This window comes from Tinamus guttatus, unplaced genomic scaffold (assembly GCF_059628265.1).
Source record: "Tinamus guttatus ecotype Peru unplaced genomic scaffold, ASM5962826v1 Tinamus_guttatus_pri_ptg000459l, whole genome shotgun sequence".
Classification (NCBI taxonomy): domain Eukaryota; kingdom Metazoa; phylum Chordata; class Aves; order Tinamiformes; family Tinamidae; genus Tinamus; species Tinamus guttatus.
The window spans coordinates 2,367,969-2,381,738 of NW_028288993.1; the positions used below are offsets into that span (position 1 = coordinate 2,367,969).

At 55.0% G+C, this 13,770-nt stretch overlaps 1 protein-coding gene across 5 annotated transcripts in view; it reads left to right on the plus strand.

Moving 5' to 3' along the window:
• RBM19 (RNA binding motif protein 19) overlaps positions 1-4,193 on the plus strand; it is a 53,917-nt gene extending 49,724 nt beyond the window's left edge. For all 5 annotated transcript variants that reach the window (XM_088532306.1, XM_088532307.1, XM_088532309.1 and 2 more), the window contains one exon: positions 4,085-4,193. In XM_088532306.1, coding sequence (XP_088388432.1) covers positions 4,085-4,176 — 92 coding nt within the window. In that variant the 3' untranslated portion in view covers positions 4,177-4,193. The remainder of the gene's footprint in view (positions 1-4,084) is intronic.
• Positions 4,194-13,770: the final 9,577 nt, after the last annotated feature.

Here is a 13,770-nt window from a genome sequence, read left to right on the forward strand (position 1 = left end):
CAGCGGCTCCATCCTGGCAGCCCCTGGCAGTGGATGCTCTTTCTCCTTTGCGCTTCTTCCCCTCTTAGCTGGAGGCTGCTGTTCCAAGTGGAGAGGATCGGCGCGAAGCCGCTTACACATCCCAGCCCTCCCTCAAGTCCTCCGCTTCCTCTTAACCCTCCTGAGGCAGCTGGGCTGAGGCCGCCCAGCTCATTTCGCCGATGATGGAGCCCAGATTACATAAGCTGCAAACTGAGCTCGCTTTTCGCTGCCGATCCCCGTTCCCCCCTCCTGCTCCTGCCCCGTGAGGCGCAGGAGGCAGCGGCTCTGAGGCGCAGGAGGCAGCAGCTCTGAGGCATGGAAGGCGGCGGCTCTGAGGCGCCGCTGCGGCCGCGCTCGCCGAGGCCGGCAGGCCCCCGCGTTCCCCTCGCGCAGGGCGCTCGCAGCGGCCTCCGCGCCGGCCGCCTTCGTGCTTGGGGCCGCCGGGATCAGAGCTGCGTTTCGCTGCGGTCCCCTGAGACGCCAGGAACGTGCTCTGAGCCAGGCAGCAGGCACTTACGCTCCAGAGAGCAGCCTCGGGAAGGAACAGCTTTGCCAGGCACAGGGAGAGCTTTTTCTCTCCCTTTTCTTTCCCTTCTCCCTTCCGTTTTTCCGCTGTCCTTTTCTGCCAAAGCTTCCCCATTCCTTGCTCAGCCCCGCTACCCAGCCGAGTCACGGCCTTGCTCATCGAAGCGGAGCAAAGGGACTACTCTCTGGTGGCCACTGCTCGCCCTGACATGGCACTGACAGCAGCTTGGTGGCAGAGGCCTCTCCCGTCCTTTGGGCGCTCTGGTGCGTGCCCTCTTCGTCCACATCCCTTGGAGTTTCCTCTCCTGCCCTTGTGTGGACAACTTGTGAGGTTCTTCCTATGCTTTTGCACTGTAGTGGCCAGCTCTGTATGCCAAGTGATCTCCAGCAAGGACAGGATCTGCCTGAACATGGTAGAGAGGGAGGGAGAGAAGATTTTGGGGCTCTTCAAAGCTCCAGAAAACCCAATGGAACAAGATGCCTTCAAGACAGGATTCCCGGTGCCACTCATCTCTCAGCTGCTCTTTGACAACAAAAACCACTGCCTGGTTCACCTTGCTTTGCTGCCCAAGCTGAGCCAAATGGTCCGTGTGTGAGAAGCACAACTTGGAGACAGATGCCTTCAAAAGCAGCAGTGCACTGTATGGGGCTGGCTTTTACCCTGCCATCCACTTGGGTTTATTTTCCACTTCCTGCCCCAAATTTCTTTCCAGTGCTGCACCTTGCCGAAAGGTGAAGGTGTCAAAGCAGTACAGAGAACTCTGATATTCCTCATCTCACGGACATTTCAGGACACGCTTCTTCCAAGTTTTATTTCACTGGAATTGAGGAATTTTGAAAAGCTTCTTTTTTTCTCCTGTTTTCTTTTTTTTTTTCTAATCAGTTCTTGGTTATCAGTTCTAAGCAGTGATAGGCAGGTGTTTCCGAAGGTAGGAGGTAACGTTCTCTGTGTCAGAGAGGCTAAAGAGCACTGATGAAGAGGGTGAGAAGTTTGCAGCAGGGCCTTGGGGGTTCTTATCACCCATGTCCAAAGAGAAAACTTCCAAGGAGATGACTATTTCCATTGGCTTCATTACAAGCAAGCAACAAAATCTTCCTGCTCCATCTCATTGTGCAGGTCTCACTGCTATCACAGCAGATTCCGATGTCTCCAGGCCTGAGAGAACCATCTTGATCATTCAGGCTGGTGTTTAGAGTAGCATAGGCCAAAACCTCTTGTCCGGCAGGGCGATTACAGGCCAGTAATTTCTGTCCTCGCAATAAAATACTTTCTTAAAGTCGAGGCTTGGACTGGGAGAGACAGAGAATCTTTCAAGTCCCGTTACTGACTTCTCTCTGGTGCAATTATGCACCTTATTTCTGGACACCATTTATATAGATTTGGCTTCCAGCTCTCAGGTCTCACTTCGCTGTTATTTGTTAGGTTAAAGAGAGGTCTGATCTCCTAAATCTTTTCTCCTTGCAAGCATTTGTCATAGCAATCAAGCCACTTCTGAGCCATCTTTTCGATAGGTCTAATAGACGCAATAAAAGGGAATAGGCTCCCTTCCCATTTTATGTATTTTTCAGGTCACTTCTAAGGCTTGTTCTGAATCTTTGTAATGTTCCAAAAGAAAGTGGAGACCCCAGAAGGTGCCAGAAATGATTTCACTAATGCTGTGAGGAGAAGTAAAGGCCTAATGCTGTGAGGACCACAGTCCCGTGCTGCCCGTTGTGGCGGTCGCAGAGCGCCGCGGGCTCACGCTGTTGTCTCCAGGCACTGTGTGTAAAGGACTAAATCCTTCCCTCACTTCCGAGGGTACTTTCTTTCCATCTGGAGACAGGACGGTGATGCAGCAGCAAAACCGCTTCCCTTCCTTGAGTTCTGAGTGCTCCTCGCAGCACAGCGCAACTCACTGCCCCAGGGTGGCTGGAGATGCCGAGGGCTCTGCCGGCTTCGGAGAGGATTTGGTGCTAAAGGGGATGGTGAAACTAGGTGTAATATTCAAGAAGGTAAAAAGAAAAACAAAAATTGTGAAGATTTTTTGCTTCTTCTCTGACCTTTTTGCTGAAGGGTGTGAAATGAGCACCTAGGGTGAGCACTGCGGGTGCCGCCCCCTCGCTCCGTCCCCTCCTGGCCCAGCCAGCCGCGTTTGGGAAGCGTTTCCAAGCGCGCGGCGCTGCCCTCGGCACGCGCCTTCCCTCTCTCCCGGGAGCTCGCGGGCCGTGCGGAGAAGGTACCTGCTCCCAATCGGGCTAAATTACTATTGACTTGTGTTCTCTGCGCTTCGCAAACATTTCCCGGGGCCGCCGGCAGCGGGGCCGGCGATGTCCTGCCAGGGCTAACTCGGGAAGCCAGCTGTGCCGGGCCGCTTTGCTGGCTCTTTCCCATCGATCACTGAATTAAACTGACAGATGGGGAATTTTGCACTAGACTCAGGAAGGAGAAAAAATGGCTTTTTCTCCTTGGAAGGATGGGGTCCTGCAGGAAGGTCCTTCTCCTGTGCCCAGTCCCCAGCAGCTTTCCAAGGCTTTCCCTCTTTTGGCGGGGACAAAGCTGCCACCCTCCTTCCTTCCAGAGATCCCGGCCCACTTTGTATTTCTGATTCTCTTCTTTTTTCCTTATTTTTTCGTTTGTTTTTTTTAGAGAGCATCTGTAACTAATGCAAACACATGCTGTAGCCCGGGAGTGAAGCCCTGCAGGATTAGCGTGGCACCCGCCACCCCGCCACGCTGTAATCCCGTGGTAATCCCCGGCACGGCCCTCCCCTCCGGCTCCCGCCGTTGTTTCAGGGAAGCAACAGGGATGGGGAACAGGCAAACGGGACCGTCTCGGATCCGTGGGGCTTCCCCATCCCTTTCTCCTCGGCGGGAAGCCACAGGGCTCGTCACCGTCGCCACCGTCACTGCCGGAGAGGAGGGAGCCGGGCCCTGGCACTCTGTCAAGGAATTAATTGAAAAATAAAATCATTAGGTGGGAACTCCAGAAGTGCAGGCGAGTTGCGAGGTGGGGGAGGCGGCGGAGGGGGGAGGCGAGCTTTTGTCAGGTTAATTTTGTCGGTATTGATGTTTGGTGACATTTACTTGTTGTTTATCTCCCGCAGCAGCTGTAATGCTAAAAGAAAATGCACAGCTTGTTCCGTTTATTTATTTTACACCTTTTCTCCCGTCCGCCACTATGTTTGTTTGTTTGAGGAACCCAGCGAGGCTTTTGATGTCTGCACGCGGCTGCTGCGCGGGCGCCGGGCCCAGCCGCCGGCCCCCTTTGCCCCTCGCCACCCCGATCGGGGCCATGTTGGGGCTCGGATGCTCACCCAAGGGTGCAGATTTTGTCCTGGTGCTTTGTGTCCCTGGACATCCCTGTGGCTTCGAGCAGAGAGGCAGGATTTCTCCTGCAAAACCTGCTAGGGATAACGGGCTCTGCCCAGCAGCTCCTGTATGGCTTTGGGCTGGGGGCCCTCCTTACCAGCAGTGTGCCCTGAGGTCTGTCTGGCTTTTAACCATTTCCTTTTTTTTCTTTCCTCCCGTGTTGCCTTTTCTACCATCTGGGCCTGGGCAGATTCCCCAAAGAAGAAAAAACGATCAGAGATTTTGGATGAAATCATGGGGCACCTGGAGGAGGAGGAAGACATGAAGGAGGGGAACAACTAGGAGGCCTTGAGCCAGGTAGGTACCTGGACACTGGGGTGAGTGGAAGAACTAGCCCTGAGTGCAGAAATGTCCTGGGCTGCATCGGTTGACAACACAGGGTGTCCCTGGAGGAAAAGGAAGCTCTTGGGCTGCATGCCCATGTCGTGCATGTCCCAGGAAAGGTGTAAATGTGTAACTGTGGGGATTGAGGGGTGAGCGTGTCATTACAGGGCGGTGATGATGAGAGCTCCTGGGGAGCACTTGAGACATGGGCGACTCTTTGAGCTGCACAACTTGAGGCCCTTATATTTGTATATTTGGCAAGAGCTTCTGATTTTCTTCAGAGTGCAGCCATGCTGGGAAATCTCTGAGCAGGTCAGAGGGACACGAGGGGTTCCCAGGTCCTGGCACCTTGGTTGGTACCAAGGCTGGCAGCCCTTGGGCAGGGATCCCACTGCCTGGCTTCACTCTCATCCCGCGGGCTTTTTGCCCTGGTCTCAGGGGAGGTGGTTCCGAATTGCTCCGTTCTGCCACCTGGGCCCTACGTCGAAGCGAGTGCGCATTGTGCTTGTGTTTGATGGGGTGCCAAAAACAGAGCCTGTCTAGAGACCAACCTGCAGGAGCTGCCACAGAACAGACACTTTGACAAATGCCTTTCCCTGACCACGGCTCACTGCAAAGAGACCGCTCGGATGCTCATGGGGACTGTGTGGCCGCTTGGTTTTGGACACACCAGGGCTTTTCTTCCCCTACGCACCCGAAAAGTTGTGTTATTGCTGTTCAGAGAGCTCAGCAAGCTCAGGGGCTGCTAAGTGCAGGATTAGACATCTCTTGGTGTAGGTTTGTAGCAGCCAGGCATCTCCCGATAGAGGTTTCATTGCTCCTTCTTGGCATGTGTCTTCTCTTGGTGGCATCACTTGAGGCTGGAGAGCTGGAGATGCTGCAGATTGGCACGAAGGGGCAGGCCTAGGTAGCTCTCCTGACATCAAACACTGTGCAGTGTAGCTGGTCTCCCACCCCCTCATGAGCCCTCCTACCAAATCCTGCATAGACTCGAGACAGGACAAGTTCCTGAAAAATAAGCCCATCAGTGGCTGTTAAAGCACTGTAGTCTGGCTGGAATTGCTGCCTTGGGATGTCCTCCAACTGCTGTTACCTGAAAGCTTGCAGAGTAAACGCACCCCAATTCTTAACCCTCTGCAGCACCCCAGGACATTCACTACTGTCCTTGGTTTGCTGGTGGCTTTGGGGGGCTTTCAAGGAAGGAAGAGCCCTGGCTGCACCGTGCATGCGCCTCATCCTTCCCTACCTGGTGGCCTTGAGCCTGGCGTTGTCCAGCCTGCCACTCTGCAAGGCCTCAGTGCTCACCCCTTTGGCGAAGAAGAATCTTAACTTCTGTGGGGTTTTTTGATTGATTTTGATTAGATGCCTCCTCCTAAGGGAAAGAAAAGGAGCAGAGAGATAGTCCAGGCCTCCCCTCTTTGGTCGTCTTGACGCAGGCTCATCCCTCTTGCTGGTGGACGGAGTAGCCGGCGCTTCTCAATGGATGGAAACCTGCCGTCCTGCGCGGAGGAGCTCGGGCAGGGGAGGCGAGTTCAGGATAGTCGCTGCCCGCCGGGAGGTGACGCAGGAGCCTGGGCTGATAAATCCTGCACGCTGGAGGGGAAGTGATTGCATTGCTCCCCCCAGCAGGATTTATCGTTTTCTCAGCACTGACAAGGAACAGATTTGACACCTTCTGGCTCTGATGTTTATAGCCACATAAATGAAGGAGGTTCCTAAAGCTCATCCAAACGGAGCGTGGGCTCCAGGATGCCTCTGGGAAGGCCACCAGGAGCCGAACTCCATTTGGAGACAGCTCAGGAAAGATTTCTGCCCGTGAACCCACTGCGGAAAAGGGGAGGTTACTGCATGTGCCACCGTTCCGAGCGCTTCCAAAGGGACACTGGGAAGGGGGGAATCTGGGCTGTCCTCCGTGCCGTGCGGTTGTGCGTGCGCTCCACATTACTGCCGGAGAGGCTGTTTCCCTCCCGGCAGCATCCAGCTATTGTTGCAAGGCGGTACCCAGCGCACCGAGCAGTGGGATGCTCATAACCTTGCTTATTACGGGACTTTTGTCAAGCCCACAGCACCGCCGGCCTCCTGAATAGCGAGCGCATCTGGGCCCGGAGCCCACCAATAACCCCTCTAATGCGGCTGCCTTCCCGCGCTGCCGTCGGTGCCGGAAGCATGCCCGGCACCGGGGCTGCTCTCATAAAAGGGAAGGTGGTTACATGACCACAGGAATAATCCGAGTTGGGTTAAATAACTGTCTGCTTCACGCAGCGCCTCTGGAATAAGCACTGGGGCCTCAAGATAACATTTGTTCCCTGGGAACGGCTCTAATTTAAGGATGCCTCCAGATGTGCGTGCTGTTAACGCCTTCCCGAGAAGTCAGCCGCAGGAAAGGCTCGGGAATGGAGAGCTGGCGTTGCTTGCGCTCACACAACCCTGTGCTTTCGGACGCGTCCCTCTTGGCCGTCCCAGCGCTCCAGGATTTAGCCGTCCCGGTGCCGTTTGCCCAAGCACCGTTGCTGCAAACCTGCCCCCCGCTTTCCTCTTGCAAGCCCAGGCTCGTGCGAAGCCGCCTCGAGGTTCACAAACCCCCCAGCCCGCCCAGGAGCTGCTGCTGCTGCGCCCGAGCGGCCCCGGGTCCCCAACGCAGCCCCTGGGACAGGTCCCGGTGCTGCTGGCGCAAGGGACAGGCCCCGCGTTGGGAACGAGCCCTGGGCAGTGTCCAGGCTGCAGCCTTGCAGTGGGTGCGTATTTACGCCCAGTGTGCGGGTGGGTAAACTGAGGCACGGAGCAGTATCCAGATGGGATGTTAAAACGGTGATGAGAAGCCCCGGGGGGCTCCTTTTCCCTCTCCTTTTGCTCCACGCCGGGAAGTGCTGTTCCCGTCTCCTGCTGCCTGCGCTGCTCCCTGCTGCCTTTGCCATCTGTGCCGCGGCCGGCGGCGCCTCTGAGGCCACCGGGAGCACCAGGGCTTCCCAGCGGGGATGGGGACACCGCGCTCGGAGGACACGTGTCCCACCGGCTCACGCAGCGGGGCTGGAAACGAGACGGATGGGGAACGTAGGGCCCCACGGCCGGGGCGGAAGCCTCCCAAGGGAAGATGTTCATGGGGAAAACGCTGATGCCTAAAAGCCTGGAGGGAGCCGGAGCAGCCCCGAACGGCTCAGCATCCCGACGGGAAAAGGAAGGAGCAGCAACGATCGGAGCGAGCAGAGGCCGCCGGAGCGGGGCAGGGACCCTTGCAGGCACATGCACCGCGAACAGACCCTGTAAGCGAAGCCTTACGGATTGGGGGTAGTTTTTCCTGCCTTTTTTTTTCTCTCTCTCTTTTTTCCCTGTATTTTTCCCCTCCCCTCATTGTCTTCTGTGGCGGGGCAGGTTTCTTGCTGTGCGTCTCTGAGGTCTGCGGCAGCGGCGAAAGGGATTAGCGCAAGCAGAGCATGTAGGCTTTAGAGAACAGAGCAGAGTTTGGTTTCAACATCTAATTCAATTTGTTCTGCCGAGATTGAAATATGAAATGGTTGCCAGTCAAACGTTCAAAGGGGGAGGAGGGAGGGAAGGAGCGAAGGAGCCTTCTCAAATTTAAATTTTAATGAAAATTAATTTAACCCTTTGATATGTTTTAAAACATGTTATTTCCTTGTCTGGAACAGGCTAGAAAACATTTTTTTTTTCACCATACCTTCAAACATAATGAAGATTTTCTTTTTCCCTTAATGATACTTATCTTGTCGAGCAGTTTGACATTGGTTAATTTTTCAGGCAATTTGGTATCAAAGAAATCTGTTTGATGTGTACAGGGGAGGCTGTGTATGTGTGTACAGATATGTGCATGTACGTTAATTATGAAAGTGCTGATCACAGCTCTGGAGTACGGTTGGAGTTAATTCCTAATCGGCAAGCAAAGGCTCTGCTGCTTTGTTATATATGAAAAATTCCCCATATTGCACCCCTAAAATGACAGCACATTTGACACGAATTTTCTGAGACCAGGCACATATCTGCTAATTAATTTGAATTCAGATGAAAGCCTAAGTAGGTCTTCATGAAATTCATCGCTCCCCACTGTCTTTTTTTTCTTTCTTTTTTTATCTGAAATGATCCTAATGATAAAATAACACAAACTCTCTAGCTGCGTAGTCAAACATGGGAAATAACCTCTTGCTAGTTCCCAACCTGTGCAGTACTGCTCAAGCTGAACCCTTGATCCGCCCGTGTTGCTTAGGAGTAAAATAGTTACTTTTAGGCAGGCGGTAGCAGTTATTCATAAAAGCTGCATTTGGAACAACTGGCAGTGCCGCAGGGGTGTGTATGGGCCGTGGGATCGCTGTGGGTCCAGCCCCACCACTCTGCCTCGCGAGCCGACGTTTGGGGCCCGACACTTTGTCGAGTGTTGGCGGAGGCCCCGGCGCTGCCGCGCGCCCGGAGGCAGGGAAATGTGGAGCAGCTACGGAGGGAGGAACTAGGACAACTAATTCGGTTGAAATACCCCAAATGAGCAGTTCTGCGGAACAAGCCCCGGTTGTGGCTGTGGTTTGGGATAGGGGATCTAAGCAAAATCCTGGAATTTAAAGCCCGTCCTTTCGGCGAGGGCTGGGAGGGGTGCAGCGCAGACCCTCTTCCATTGCACTTCTCTGGTTCTCCCTCGTTCTTGGGAGCGAGAGATACTTGTCAGTGTGTGCAAGTTAGAAGGAGATGTTTCACCAGCAAACTGGTGCTCCGCCGAGGAGCGAGGGCACCGCGGCGACTGCACGTGGACAACCTGGGACACCGGTAACCATCTCTGCTCTGCCACTGTTGCATTCGCCCCTTGGGCACATGACGGTTGGACTTGATGATCTTGAGGGTCTTTTCCAACCATAGTGATACTGTGATTCTGTGACTGATGGGGGCCTTCTGCCTCGCGAGCACGTTCAGCATTGGTGCCACCCTGTTCAGCATTGGTGCCACCCAGGCTGCCACATGGTCCCTGTAGAGATTTGGGTGCTTTTAGGATACGATGCTGATCCGCTTTGTGAGTCCGCTTCAGGGTGGGATACGTGGAGTCCAGGATGTGCCGATTTCTCCCTGCTGACTTTAGAAGGAGCCTTGGATAAACTGCCTGATTTGGAGCTTCTAGTATCAGCCAGATCGTTCCACCCTTCTGTCCATGGATGAAGGAACCAGAGGCACTAGGGACGTTGCCATCCTGAGGATCGTGTGAATTATTTCAGACTTTTGGGTCTGGAGAGTGTCACCACGGTGCTGGGTGTCCACCTCGCTGAGGACCGCTGCCCATGGGCCAGGGATGGGGGCCATTAAGAGTGCTTAGTATCAGCTGAGAACATTAATAGTGGATGGCTTTGTGCTGGTCTGCACTGGGGAGGTCCAACAGATGGAATGTTTTTACCTCGTGCATGTCCAAGCTCAGGCGCATCCCAAGTTATCCATGTTCTGTGCAGCAGAGAGCTCAAATAGGTGATTTTCACAGAATCGTTATGGTTGGAAAAGAGTCCCACCGTAAGCCCCTCAACACCCTGCCTACCCAACCATGTCCCTAAGCGCCTCATCTACACGTTTCTTCAATGCTGCCAGGGATGGTGACTCCACCACTTCCCTGGCAGCCTGTTCCAAGGCTTCACCACTCTTTCCATGTAGGAATCCTTCCTAACGTCTAACCTGAACCTCCCCGGGCACAACTTGAGGCCGTTTTCTCTTGTCCTATGGGTAGTTATTCTGGAGAGGAGATTGACCCCGGTCTCCCTGCAGTCTCCTTTCAGATAGTTGTGGAGGGCGATACGGTCTCCGTGGAGCCTCCTCCTCTCCGCATGGAATAACCGCAGCTCCCTCAGGAGCTCTGTGCTCCAGCCCCTGCTCCAGCTTCGCTGTCCCTCCCTGGACACGCTCCAGCACCTCCATGTCCTCCTTGTAGTGAGGGGCCCAAACTGACCACAGCATCCGAGGTGCAGCCTCACCAGCGCCAAGCACAGGCGGACGGTCCCTTCCCTGCTCCTGCTGGCCACGCTGTTCCTCGTACAAGCCAGGAGGCCGCTGGCCTTCTTGGCCACCTGCACATTTTCACTGTCACAGTTCACGTTCCTACTCAGGGGATCCCTGCACAGCCACGGAAAGCAACTTGCTTGTCTCTCAATTCCTGCAACCCCCAGGATGTGCTGCATGATCCCATGGGATCCCCAGGTCCTGGGTGGAAAGCTGCCGCCTCGGCAGGAGGATTTTTGCCATGTTGTGATGGCCACAAGCAGGGGGAGACCCTGGAAGGATGGACGGCAGCAGGAGCTGTGACAGCTGCTGACTCTTCCCTGTGCTCCCGCCGTATTCCCCTCTCCGGGCTTTCTTTGGAATTGGATTAGGATATTATTCAAATGCATCCTTTTTACTGAATTAGAGGGTTAACGGATTTTAATGTAGAACTAGCTTTACTTTATTGCTGCCTGTTGCCAGAGGCCTCTCTGGGCTGTTATCTACTTAAGGGGACAGCAGCCAAGTTAACGGAGAGAGAATATGGAATGTGCCCGGATCTTCCCGGGTGCTGCAGGGCCCTCCAGGTCCAGAGCCGCCCGTTCCCGGGGAGCGGCGGCGCTCGCCGCTCTCTCCACGTCAGCTGTGTTAAGCCGCCCTATTTGATTACTCCAAATGACTCATTGCCTCTGGAAGAGTCTTGCCCAAGGATCTGGTGTGTTTTTCCGGACTGTGCTGCACTTTGGACAGGAGGAGGTGGGAGCCCGTGTGCGCGTGGGCAGGCAGGGAGCACCCCGGGCTGCAGGCTGCTGTTCTGCTGCGTTCTTGTGCTTGCACCACTGCTGCTCACAGTGCTCTGGGATCCACCAGAGCCCTTCACCTGCCGGATCCAGGTGATTTCATCTCTGATACATCGGTGCTGCTCAAATTTCAGCTGGTCCCCCTCTGGCCTGGTCCTGCCTTCGCACAAGGGGGAGTTTTCTATCCAGACGCCTGCCCGGCTTGCAGAGGAGAGCTCGAGGAAGCACGGAGCGAAGCAGCAACGCGCGGCTCCTTGCAGCAGGCGCTGCAGGTGCCGATTGCCAGGGACGCAAGAAGAGCTGGAATCCGCCTGCGTTCCTGCATCGTGCTTGCAGCTTCCCAGCCGAGCTGCCGGCTCCGTGTGGGAGCTGCGTTATCTCAAGCCTTTCATCCTGCATTTTGGTGTTGGCAGCCGTTCCCGTCTCCCCTGTAGCTGCACGAGCTTTGCTGCTCTGCTCGCAGAAGCACTAAGTGCAGTGTCTGTGTAGACCTCTTCATGTGCAACCTTGGCAGGAAAAATCTAGGAAAGGTTTGGGCTTCAAAGGAGCAGAGGTGCTAGCGCTTTGGTCGCTGCTCCTTCACGCTAGTGTGGATCGGGAGGTGCGTTCCCAAGTTTCCTAAGGCAAATGCCGCTGCCTGGCTCACACGCTGCTGTGCGGAGACCTTCCCCTTGCTGCCTCGATTTCCCCATTTGTGAACTACTGCAGCTGTGACACGGGCGGGCGTCCCCTAAATCCCTGCTGCAGCCATGGTTCCTGCTGGGTGCCACAGGTTTGCTGTTCATTGGCACTCGAGGTGCTTTTCTTCAGCTCATGGTTGTTTCCCTCCCTCGTGCCCGTTGCAATTCCCGTCCCCGTTTGCTCTTCCCACAGGGAGACTTAGTGAAGACGGTGGCGTATCCCGCTCGTACCTGTCCCACCGGGCGCCACGTCCCTTCTTTGCATTCCCTGCAGCCAGCATTAAAATATTCCGAGTGTGTCGAAGGGATCAGCCACGCAGACACGTTACCAATTACCGTGGATCAGCCGGTCCGTGGTACCTGGCTGTCCTCAGGCGCGCTCCTCACTTACACCAAAGCCAAGGTGACTCCGGGTAGCTTGACCCTTTAATGGAAGGGGACAGCCGCAAACTCGGATCGCCCCGGGCTGTGACTGTGCGCAAGGACAGCGCGCTCCGATGCCTGGCGAGTTGCTCGGGATTTGAGGAACAAGAACTTCTGCTTCGTGTTGTGGCATTTCCAGACCTTACCCCAGGGTTACACCATGACTAACGTCTTGCCGGGCACCATCACGTTCCGCCTGATAGGGATTGCGGCAGGTCCGAGTACCCTCGCTGGAAAATAAAATAGGGTGGTGAGAAGCCACTTTACAGCTCTCCTTTCTGTGGAGTGTGGCTGCGTGTGCCTGAGACACGCTGCCTCCTGTTTTCCCTAAATATATGCATTGGAGAAGGAGAGAAATCGCATGGCAGGGCTTGAGATTTCAGACTTAGCCATTCATGAATAATAATCAGGCTCAGTAATTCACAGTAAATGGGTATCCAAATTGGCTAATAAGGGAGGCTTTCACCCCAAACTGGAGCTAGGAGGAGAGGCAGGGAGAATATCAACAAACGCTGGCTGAGGCATATGTGTATGAGATGTGACCTGAATCAGTGAAATATGCAAACCAGTGCCAAACGCCAGGGAAAGAGCAGAAAAACCTGTCAGCAAGAGCTCGGAGCGGGCGGCAGTGGGGGAGCTTGGAGAAAGGCAGGCACCCGAGTTGCCCTTCTGTAGGATTTCAGCATCCAGCAGGAGCCTCGCATAGGAGCACAAGCTGGTGCAGATCTCTTGGTGCCACGAACTGTAATTTTCCTCTCTTCTGGAGTTCCTGCTGTGTGCGGTTGGGTTTTAGTTGTCCCGGCGGGTTATCGGGAATGAAGGTGGGAAGGCGGCTGTGAGGAGAGCGGGGTGGCGATTGCCCCGCAGCGTTGGGCGAGTGGTGGCCGAGGGGCAGCCGGGGGCCCCCAACCTGTGTCCCAAGCCTCAGACGGGGGGTTCTCATCCCCCCCATCGCCCCAGGCACTAACTGACCCGCAGGCTGCCCGTCCCATGTGTCTAACTCGCTCTCCTGCTCCATCATACGCTGTAAGAACAGCATCCGTAGCACACGTTGGTAGAGCTTACATGGGAGGAAATAAGTGTTTTTTTTTTTTTCATATTCCTCCAACTAAAAATTAGATTTTACATTGCCTGCTGGTTAATTTTCTCCTGTAGGAGAGAGCGAGATAACGTTGGGAGCTCCGTTCAGGTGGAATGAGGCGGGTTATCAGTCTTCATCTGGCAGCAGCAGGCTCCGATTAGGAGCAGCGCTGCCCCATGGGCGCCGCTGAGCGGCTGCCGCTGCTAATGGGAAGCTGGGAGCTTCTCCCCAGCGTCTTCCACCTTACGGAGCAGCAGTGGAAGGGAGCTCGGGAGGTCACCTAGTCCTTCCCTACGGCAGATCAGCTGCTTGTTCCCAACAAATGTTCCTCTAATGTGGTCTTAAAAGGCGCTGTGGCACAGGCTGCGCTGCCTGCCCGGCATCAGGCGTTCCCTCCCACCCTGCTGGTGGAATCTGCCCTGTCCAAAGCCCAGGAGATTCCGAGGTCAGTTTATTCCCTTCTTCTTGCTGTCTCCGAGGTCTGTGTTGGAGGTGGGCTCCCAAAATTGATGCTGCCGAGGCACAGGGGTCTCCACTGCCCCCTTGACCTCAACCCCATGCGAGGCAGGGGTGGTGTGGGGGTGCTCACACACCTGGGGTATTTGTGCAAGAAATAACA